General features: G+C 38.2%; 2 protein-coding genes across 2 annotated transcripts in view; one reads left to right on the top strand and one right to left on the bottom strand.

Annotated features, from left to right (window-relative positions):
• Positions 1–11,720, top strand: part of LOC310638086 (uncharacterized protein) — an 880,437-nt gene that overhangs the window by 622,087 nt on the left and 246,630 nt on the right. The gene's annotated exons all lie outside the window — the stretch shown is intronic.
• Positions 1,545–3,832, bottom strand: LOC310637729 (uncharacterized protein; the record flags this gene model as incomplete). Its single annotated transcript, XM_083358230.1, has 4 exons — positions 1,545–1,675; positions 2,315–2,486; positions 3,070–3,203; positions 3,748–3,832. The coding sequence occupies 4 exons, from the start codon at positions 3,830–3,832 to the stop codon at positions 1,545–1,547; spliced, it is 522 nt and encodes a 173-aa protein (XP_083214356.1).

Consider the following 11,720-nt stretch of genomic DNA (forward strand, 5'->3'; position numbering starts at 1 on the left):
GCATAATCAGATGAATTATCTCTGAAACACACATGTGATGTTTTGGGGAGATGTGAGTTGGATATTTGGTCTGTTGCATTCAAAGTCTGCTAAATAGGGATCTTTTAAATCAAGGTTGCACTGTATCTGCTTTTTTCTATTCACTGCTTTTAGTATGGTTTCACACAATAAGCAAAATCATGATTTGTTTTAACTAGGGTTTATCAAATAGGCTGAATCCACACATAACTACAATCCATAGCTTACCAGCCTCATACATCATGCCATACCAAAGTCAAATAAACCAAGTGATTATTTAATGCAATTTGTGAACTTCGTAAAGTTTCAATACCATAAAAATGAGAAGCAGAAGAAAATAAAATATCCATCAATCCTGAAATGACCAAAAGGTTGCTGTTGCAGAGATAAATTCAAGAATTGTGTTTTTGTGAGGTCGACTGGGAATCCTACTTTATTTCTAGGTTCAAACCCAGAAAAAAATAGTGAACTATATGGGTGCATATGTTGGTAACCACTGTGCGTCAGAAGGAATTCAACAATGATATAAAAAAGCATTTTGCTGGCAATTGCTGGCAATCTTCTCCATAAATAGGCAAACCAAGATCGATTTATCTGGTACATGAACTTTATATATAACTTTGATTCAATGTAAAACAAGCTCTGGGCATCAACGTCAAATTCTGGCCTTTGCAGAAAGAAACAACTGTCTTGGAAACTTTATAATGAATCACATGTATTTCAGAGAAATGTTTAATTTCTCTTGATTCAATCTGTTCAGCTAATTACTACTATGATGTTAGATGGGAGAGAGAGAGAGAAAAAAATTTAAATGAAAGCATTTTCTACCAACATAGGATGGTAGATTTGACAAATTCTATCCTAGGTATTTGAAGGATGTTGGTATTGTCTGGCAACAGAATGTCTGGAATAGAAAGATAAAAGAAAAACACCCTTAATCACGTAAAACAGAACAATGCTGATCAAATGTTCTTAGGGATATATGGTATGCAATTTCTGTTTAGATCATATACCAAAACCAGCTCAATTAAATACTTGCACATTTGCAACAACCAAAAAATGGGAGCTAAAAATATTGGATTTTAAAAAGAAAAAAAATCTGGAACTTGTAAAGTAAAAAAACACAATTTTTCTGATTTCGTATGTGCTTCGATAAAAGTCTGGTAGCAAACATTTTTTTAAAGCATAGGAATCATTCCTTCCGTAGGATTGAAAGGGCCATAATGGTCCTTCTGTCTAAACCCTACTCAGGGTCTGAAGGTCTAAAGGCAAAAGAAGTCAGAGGTCTGGCAGGAGAGCTCTAAGAAAGCATAGCAGTAAAAACGATTTCCACAATGGTCACTTTTGAAAGAGAGGGTTTAACCATTTAGAAAACACCAGAAATTAATGTCTGAAATATGTCAGAAAGTATTTTTGATTGGTCTAGCAGCAATTAAGTTACGGCTCATCTCCCAGGGTTCTAGATTTTTCTGATAACAAATGATATAAAGCAAAATGATACATGAGAAAGAATTGATGATGATACCTTATTTACAGATCCTAGAACAATTATAGTAGCAACACCTTTGTCTTCCTGGACAATCATAGTCATAACGACAGCGATGTATTCCTGGGATAGTGCATTTAAATGGATTTCGTGGGCAACTCCAAGGAAGCACTGAAATGGAGGGAGGGAATGTGGGGGGACAGAATTGTTGTTAACCATTAGTCAAACACCAACTAATTTTCGTCACTCTTTGGAATATACTGCAGCCCTATGGTGTTTTTCTAAGCCGTGATGGCAATTAAAAATATCCACACTTTAAGAGAGGAGTTTCTTTTATATCTTGACCTTGATGCTTCTTCCCAGTTTGAAGCATATTAAACACACACTTATACTATCAGAAATTAATCATATCTGAAACCACTTGATGGAATCTATAAAAATAGACACAAGTATATAAGGGCCTATTGGACAGTTTCCATGAAAAGTAAAAAGAACAGAGCATCACAGAGTAGACCCTAAAAATCACATCTTGCAAAGTTTCAGGAACAGTTGGAAAAGACCCTTACTGGTCATTTCGTCTGCAAGACTCCTAATTTCAATAACTAATTTACCGAATGCCTTATTGCATTAGCCTTACATATCCAACCCATAAATTCCCTTCTGAAAGACAAATCTTAACAGAGAATTAAATCTACCAGATTGATATTGATATTAAAGATACCCAATCCAGAGTCCCCAGCTTCTCTGCTTCATCAGGAAACTACGCCCAGAGCTGTAAGAAATATTATTGTTTATTAAAATTAAGATTACCTGGTGGGAATCTACAACTTGTGCTACATCTGAAATTACAGCAACGTAGGGTCTGAGGGCAGTCATAATCACTCCTGCAACGATTAATTCCAGGTAAAGAGCACTTAAATGGATTTCCTGGGCAAATACCAGTTCCTGTTGAAAGAAAAAAAAACCAATGAAAAATATGCAACTACCTTTTAAAAATACTTTTTATTGAAATGTACTTGCCCATAGCACTTATTATGAGTAAGATCATGTATTGATTATATGAAACCTATCTTATATTTCCCTACATATACTTTATACTTAGATTCAACTTTTTTGTACCTGTTCTATTTTAATAATTGCACTGTTCTTTCTTTATTACTCTTTGCCTAATCTGAAATATAAATGAATAAATTTATGTACACACCAACAGGCATTTCTTGATAAGCAAACTCTCTCCTAGCTTTCTGAGTGCACAATTAAAATGTTGCAAATAATTTTTTATGGTTACCACCATATACTATAGAATGGACATGTTTAAAACATTGCAAGTCCACAACAATCACAGAGAGCTTACATTTTTTTTTTGGCTAAAATAAAAATACTGACGTATCTTATCCACTCAGTATTTATTTAACAGCTAGGAAAGAGACCTTCATTTATCTCACCATAAAAAGAAAAGAGAAAGAAAATAAGCTGGGAAAAAATCAGTTACTTATCGTCACAGCATACCTCTTGGAATACTGATTCTTATTGGAACATTTTATATAATTATGCCATCTTCTCACCAAAACTGGAGAGTAGGAATTAGGGGGTAAGATGAAGAAGGCATTCTTTAGAATCACTACCCCAAGCAAGACAATGTTGTAATCACTCTTCCTTGTGCAGCAAATTTGCTGGCTGAAAACAGGGCTCCTCAAGACTGCAGCAGAAAGATGCCACAGACCCTGCACACTGATGTTCCATGTCATTTGATCAGCAGGAGGCGTAATTCAGTTTAATATTGCACTCCCTTCTGGAAGAGGCCTAAGTATGTTTTCCATTAGTATCGGGACAATAAAATGTTGATCTCACCAATATGAGGAAGAAAACAAAAGAAAATATTGTATATAACACTATTTCTCACCACCCTTTACAACTACTTTTAGCTAGTCAGTTAAATTTATTTGGTAGACCTGAAGGATGATTTCCTTCAATTATAATTTGTTGCAATTATCTTCAACTTGGTTTACGCTGTGTTTATCGTTTTGTACTGTTAATCATTTTAAGTAGCCTTGGAAAGTTATAAAGCTACTTAAAATTGTAAAGCTACTTAAATAAACTGAATGTAAGTTTAAGCCCACTAAATATAGAGTAGATCTGATTTTAGTTTTCAATGGAGTTAACAATGGGTCTTGGCCTCCTGCAGGCTGCTTTGCAGATTTCATTGTCAAGCAGGCTCCTCTACCAATAATTTTATATCTTACCAAACAGAACCCTGGAAGACGTGAAGGGTAATCCTGTCCAAAGGGCTAGAAGACCCACAAGAAGCAAGCCAGTCAATGTCTTCATGATGTCCTCAAAAGTCAGATGTGAACTCTCAGAAAGCAATTAGGCTTGTATTTAAATGGATGTGTGGGTAGCTTTAAGATTACACCTTTCCACATCTTCCTCATGCTTGATATAGCAACTGTATGCATAACAGCATACAGAAACCTGGAATAATTGCTTTATGCTGTCTTCGTATATAGCATGGACTTGTGCCACACGAGGACTAGAACCAAAAGGCGTGACATCTAAAATGTTCCCATATAAACATCCTTACTTCAAACAACTCTTGCGAGCCACACCCTAACTGTGGCATCTTCCAACACGTGAAGAAAACACAGTCAACCTGAGAACAGTAGAAGGGCAGGGTTTTCCTTGTTAAGGACGCTGGACTTCCTATTTTCTAACTAATAATTGGAGATAGTTAGGACTGATATTTACCAAGGAAAATTACAGAATAGCCAGAGGGGTGGAGTTGGGTGGGGTGAAACATAACAGTATAACAATTTTCTAAAGAAAGATGCCATACAATCAAGTTACAATGATCTCAAGATGCACAAGATGAAGCATTTGCCTCAGGCAGAAGATGATAAGTAGAGGTAGGAAGGACATATCCTTGTCCTGTGACACCAAAGTCCAATTATTAATATCCGATGCAATGGAAGAACTGATGCATCATCAGTGTTGACTTACAATGTGATTATCAATATTGTTTTAAAGCCATCTTCTAGCCCCTTTGAAAGCTGTTATTGGTGGTGAAGTAGGAATTAAATTTAATAAAATAAATAGAACAGTCAAGATTGGAGGCCATCACTAAATATTGTGAACCTAATAATTTAACTGTATTTTATACAATGTTGCCAATAGTGTCTTTTTGCCATCCTGAATATCCCACATTTTAGCTTTTTTCTGTCTAATTCTCCAGAACACACATGATTATATAGTGATTCATCTTACTCTTTTTTTCTGAGTTAACAACTCCAGTGACTGCAATCTTTTTTTTAAATAAGAGACTTGCTTCAACTCTAATGAGAAAGTCAAGAAGAGAAAGCAAAATGATAGAGAAAATGGTCCAATACCAGCTTAATACCTGCAGCAAATAGAGATGAGAGAAATGGTAATAGCACTTAAGTCATTTTCTTCTCTCTCTCCCCCCCCTCCTCTCTCTCTTTCATATGCAGACAGACCCATATGAAAAAAATACATGAATTAGGACTGTAGGATAATTCCCATCAATGTTTCAAAGCTGGGAACATAAACATTACTTTCATCAGAAGTTTGAAAGGTGATGTCCTGATTTTCTAAAATCTGGAATCTCTATCTTGATTCCTTTTTAAATTTATAAAGGAAATTGACTGTATTTCAACAATATGATATATTTGGTGAATGTTAACCTTGGTTAATTTTGTTTGCCTCTTTGTGTTGTGATTAGTTTGTATTTCAGTACATTGTGTTCCATCAAAAATTTGCTTAATTTAATAACTGTTCAAATATTCTGTTAATTGAATTTTATTAAAAATAATTTTATCCAGTCCCTTTTCTTCCAGTCACAATTTTTCAGCCCATGTTAACTTCTCCACCAACCTTTCTGTTCATGACAAATGGCTAACTAACTGAACTAATTGACAAATGATATAATGAAAAATGGATGTTGCCAGGTAAAAGCCAAGTATTTCACAGAAATGTTGCCTAGGCAGGGTGCAAAACGCATTGCCCAATCAGAACATTTCTTCCCACTCAACATCATCTCAAACTCATTAGCCTCAGCATGAATGCATCTGATATGATCTGTGGACCAATCCCAAGTTTCCCTGTGATTACTAAGGTTCATAATACCTATAAGAAATAGGCTGAAGGACAGTTCTTCCCATCTCCAGTAGGGTAGCATGACAAAGTTCAAACTACACAATCCTTACTCCTGTGTGGGTTTTCTTTTATTGTTTTTAATCTAAAATAAGTACCAAAAGTGGATTCCACAACTGGTGATTGGAGTGGACTTCTAAACCCTTTTCTAGTTTTCATTTTATAAATAAAAAAGAAATAGGTACCTGTCATTCTTTCCTTTGGACCAATAAGCAGAATGAAGTGCACTAGAAAATATACATACACATAGCCTTTGGGTTTTGGAAAATTTCTACCACCACACATCTTGAAGTTCAAATGTCAGTCTTACCTTCAAAAAAATGTTGAAATGTTCTGGATAGAAGTGAGTTCGTCTTTGATGGGATTGGCCAGAGAGCCAACTATCCTAAATGCCCCAATTTCAAGTTTTCATATTCCACGGATATGACTAGACTGATTACTATTGCTTTAACACACTCATAATGGGACAGGTTTTCCACAGATTCTGAGAACCACACACAAAAGGTAATCTTTAATTTACAACCACAACTGAGCCTAAAATTTATGTTGTTAAGTGAGAAATTTGTTAAGTGAGTTTTGCCCCATTTAACAACTTTTCTTGCTGCATTTGTTAAGTGAATCACTTATAAGCTGTTAAATTAGTAACACAGTTGTTATGTGAATCTGGCTTCCCCATTGACTTTGCTTGTCAGAAGGTCAGAAAAGGTGACCACTTGACTGTGGGACACTGCAACCATCATAAATATGAACCAGCTGCCAAGCATCCAAATGTAAAACACATGATCGTGGGGATGCTGCAATGGTCAGAAGTGTGAAAAATGATCACTTTTTTCAGCACTTCAAATGGTAACTAACAAACTGTTGTAAGTCAAGGACTATCTGTAGTTTGAAAAACACAGTAAGGCTGAGCATCACTTAGTTTTCTGTTCTCCATCATCTTGTCGCCAGTCTATCATCCTTTTCAAGGATGTTCCCAAGATGGTTTCCAAGGTTATTTCCAAAATTGAACCAACCATCCGGTTAAGGAGTGTCCCTGTGCCTTAAAAAGTCTATGCAAATATTTTAGAGGCATCTCCATTACACCACATCTTGGCACCTTTTTTTGCTATTTCTTATCTCTCCCTCCCATTGCTCACTCTCCCTTAACTTTTGAAGAGATGAATGCATTGCAGGAGAAGCTGCTATAGCGGTTAGGATTTTATATATTGTTTTTAAACAGAGGTACTTTGTAAAAACCTCCCTTCCCACTTTAAAAAGACACCGGTTTTTTTTTTCTTCAAAAAAACCCCATGCAATCCATTTCAAATATCAAAAGAAAACTGCAGTTTCCTTATATGGTCTATCAAGAAGCTCAAGAGCACAAGGGCCTCCACCCTGACACTTCTACGCTGGACTTTGTTTCTCTGATCAGATTGCATCTCTCTGATCACATGTCACTGGTGCCAATTTGTATCTGAGCTGATTCCTTTTCCCCCCAGCTCAGTTTCAATACTGTTCAAATGATTATATTCCCATTCTGCAATTTTTGTTGGTCTGGGAAACTTGGCTGGCAGCCCACTTGGTGGGTCTTCTCCCAGTTCCCTTCCTTTTCATAGTTGCTCAGCCTTGGTAGCACTCTAGTGTCTGTACAATGATTTGTTTATTTTTATTATTTTTATTTTTCCATTGCAAAAAGAAATACTAAAGAAGCAAAGATAGGGAACAGAGCACCAGTTGAAGGCTGATTTTTGCACTTCCTTGCTGAACAGAGTATTGGTTGGTTCATTCCGAATATTCACAACAGCTTCAGCGAAGACAGCCACAGGTGGGAAGGGCAAGGAGGTATGAAATTATGGCTGCCTGCTCCCTGGCAGCACCATTTTTTCATTGCACCTGGCCTTTGCTTACTACATGCCCAAACAGCGTCACAGTGAAGCACCAGTCGCACTACCATTATCTAAGTATTTGCTCTGAAGAGGTGCCAATACCTGCTGAGCTGCATAGTTTAGGATTACTTGCTGCATGCATATCTACTAACCCTTTGCTCAGTTTCTTTCCACCCCAGTGCTGTCTATGGCCCATTGGGAGAAGGTGATTGATTGAAGGAGGTAGTACCTCCTTTGGAAGATGGGAACACCCAGGGGTTTCAGAGGATAGCTGGGGCTTCAATAACCCCAGTTGAGAGGTTATAATTAGCACTCCTGAAACCATCTTTTTGCCAGAAATTGCCACCATTCTTAACAGTGGATCTTGCCTTGGCAGAATGATAATTGGATTTCCTGCCTACTTTAGTTCATATATACCTAATTAGTAAAGGCTGTTCATTCTCATCTGATACATTTGGCTACCTGCCTGCATAGATGATAAGATCAAGCTTAGTGAGTGTTTCTGCTTTCCACTTCCTCAAACCACAAGTGCAGGAAGCAGGCAGAGAAACATCACGTGTGCACTCCCAAAGGTGCTTTTCCAAAGGCAACTGGACTTTCCCGGGTTTTTCCTTGAAAACATTTCACTGTTTATCCAAAGAGCTTCTTCAGTTCTGACTGAATGGGAATAGAAGGATTTATATTCTTTGCAGTCACCTGGTCGTTAGCACTCTGAAGGTCAAAGATATAAACTTATCCTTGGTGCTTTATGCTTCTTAATTATCCTCAAAAATGTGCCTTGCAGCACTCCAGGATAAAAGGCCAATAGAAGGATTGCTGGGATGGGACTCTGTTGTAAAAAGGAATAGATTAAATATGTGACAGAGTCAAAACCTCAGAGAAATTTCAGCGTTCAAAGTGATGCCGAGAGACTCACTTTTCTCAAACATGTATGTAGCATTAAAGCACTTTCTCACAGTTATTTACAATTTTCATATCCTCATTGTTGTGGCTGATTCTAGTACTGACTGCCCGTGAGGGCACAATAGTGGGAAGAGAAATGTAAGCAGATGAGAAATTTTAGGAGTGGAAACTCTGGAACCAAAATATGCAGCTGTGAAGTAATTGAAGGGTAGTAAATCAAGCAATAATAAAATGCAAGAGCCTCTGAAAAAAAATCAGTACAAACTGTTCTTCCCTACCTGAAACCAACTGCAAGATGAAAGGATATCACATCCCCAACACTTGTGAATGAGATTTTCTCTCCTCACTCCCCGCCCAAAAGCACTCACAATCCTGTTTCTGGAGCTGGTTTGTAGGGCTCCATACCTAAACTGCTGCACACCATGGGCTTGGTTTGGTTTGCAGCCTTGCTTGGGTTTGAAGACTCTACTCCAGGGGTGTCCAACCTTGGCAACTTTAAGTTTTGTGGACTTCAACTCCCATTCCCATGGCTGGCTGGGGAATTCTGGGAGTTGAAGTCCACAGGTCTTAAAGTTGCCAAAATTGGGCACCCCTGCTGTAGTTTTCCTTACTTTCTTTTCCCTGCCTGCTCTCAGTTCTACCTTTCAGCAGTCTTTCGGTTCTAACAGTTGAAGTTTTCTATTGCTTTCTGAAGACTAGTGTGTAATACTTGCCTTCGGCTTTACAGTCTCCTTCTCCCACGTTTCTGCTGTCTTTGGGGCTTCATTATTTTTCTCAACCCACACACATCCTTGTTTTCAGTTCTCTTTTAATAAACAAACACACAAAAACCTCTCCAGGTAAGGAGAGGGTGTGTCTATTATAACCATCCTTCCTAGATAAAATTAAAACTCTGCATCCCTGGAATTAAAAATGCCTGCTCACTCTCCCACATACGACTGTGCATAAATATTTAGCAGTGTATTTTCTACATACAAATTGTTTAAAAGGTAAAGGTTCCCCCGCACATGCGTGCTAGTCGTTTTCCGACTCTAGGGGCCGGTGCTCATCTCCGTTTCAAAGCCGAAGAGCCAGCGCTTGTCCAAGGACGTCTCCTTGGTCATGTGGCCAGCATGACTAAACGCCAAAGGCGCACGGAGCGCTGGTACCTTCCCACCATAGTGGTCCCTATTTTTCTACTTGCATTTTTAGGTGCTTTCGAACTGCTAGGTTGGCAGAAGCTGGGACGAATAACAGGCACTCACTCTGTTACGCGGCACTCGGGATTCAACCCGCCAAACTGCCGACCTTCTGATCAACCTCAGCATCCTAACCCACTGAGCCACCACGTCCCTAAACAAATTGTTTATGAAGGTACAAAAGGTCTAGTTAAAAAAAGAAGTACCTCTGGATGAGTTTGTCCTCTCTAAGACTTGCTGTTTAAGGGAGATGGCAGAACCTGACTTGGAAAGTAAGTAGGATTAATATTTAGAAGGGAGACAACTGAGAAATTTAAAAAAAAAATCCCAGAAGAAGGCAGTGACAAATCAATGCCATATTGTTGCTAAGAAATTTATTTGGATGTATCTACAAAGTTATTGAGGGACGCGGTGGCTCAGTGGGTTAGGACGCTGAGCTTGTCGATCAGAAGGTCGGCAGTTTGGCGGGTCGAATCCCAAGTGCCGCGTAACAGAGTGACCGCCTGTTACTCGTCCCAGCTTCTGCCAACCTAGCAGTTCGAAAGCACGTAAAAATGCAAGTAGAAGAATAGGGACCACTACGGTGGGAAGGTAACAGTGTTCCGTGCGCCTTTGGCGTCTAGTCATGCCGGCCACATGACCACGGAGACGTCCTCCGACAAGCACTGGCTCTTCGGCTTTGAAACAGAGATGAGCACCGGCCCCTAGAGTCAGAATCGACTAGCACACATGTGCGGGGGAACCTTTACCTTTACCTTACAAAGTTATTAGAAGCTGATCCTTATGATTATAGTGACAGGTTTGAAGATTTATGATAGCAGAGGGATGTTTCTGCAGAATCCAGAAAGATTTTTAGATTTAGATGTGATATCCTTTCATCTTGCAGTTGGTTTCAGATAGGGAAGAACAGTTTGTACTGATTTTTTTCAAAGGCTCTTGCATTTTATTATTGCTTAATTTATTACCCTTCAATTAGTTCACAGCTGTATTTTTTGGTGCCAGAGTTTCCACTCCTAAAATTTCTCATCTGCTTATATTTCTCTTCCCACTATGATGCCCTCGTGGGCAGTCAGTACTAGAATCAGCCACAACAAGCAGAGCACAGCAAAGAAAGTACATTTTCATAAAAGTTTATTTATGTGATTTGTTTTAGTTTTTTTTTTACTTCAAAATCATTTTAGGTTCACTAGATGCCTTGTCTGAATTGGTTGATTCAGAACTACCAGCAATAAATCTTATACAGCTGTGCTTCATCCACTTCTCGATTTGCTTGGAGTGGGGAGCATGCTGTATATTATGAAGAACAGGCTCTAGCCATATGATTGGAAAATCATGGGGATCAAATGTCCCATTCAAGGTTTTCACCTGTAAAAACAAGTACTGCTCTGGATCTGGAAGAAAACATACATTTCTATGGGTGGGAGGGCAGGTCCCGTCACTTTTCACAAGTTCTCATTCATTGGCACAATCAAATGCTCCAATTGTCCATTTCTCCAGAGCATGGAAAAAGGGATGGTGAAGGAAATAAGTTTCTTACTTGGCATTCCTCAAAGACGTAATTTGGGTGGAAAAATTATGAAGTGGCTTTGCATGTAGAGCATATTAAGGCTGTGCAGTGCTTTGGAAATATTTCATTAAAAGTATTTTAGTGTACAAATGTAGTTTTTGTCTGCAACTCATTAAAGCATTCATGTTTCTTCCTGGAATCATGTGTCCACTCTCTGAAGCTGCTGATTGATCCCATACAGCTGCATTAAAGAACTGAAAGATGATGCTAAATCCATGTTGTTATGTGCTCCAAAACAAATCCAATTTGTAATCAAATTGGAAATGTTGCACTATTTTTGAGCATGTGTGGAACATATATGAACTGTTTGCATTGTTATACCCATATGATGATTTTCCAGGAGTATATAGATATTTACAGCATAGCGTAAAGACTCCTCCTGTGTAAAAAAAAGTTCCATTAAATTTTTAAGGATGTACAATAATATACTCATTGGGAAAGACCCTGAGTTTGGGGCAAAACGAGAAGGGGATGACAGAGGGCGAGGTGATTAGACAGTGTCATCAATGCAATGAACATATATTTAGACAAACTCT

Source organism: Vipera ursinii (genome assembly GCF_947247035.1).
Source record: "Vipera ursinii genome assembly, chromosome: 3".
NCBI lineage: Eukaryota > Metazoa > Chordata > Lepidosauria > Squamata > Viperidae > Vipera > Vipera ursinii.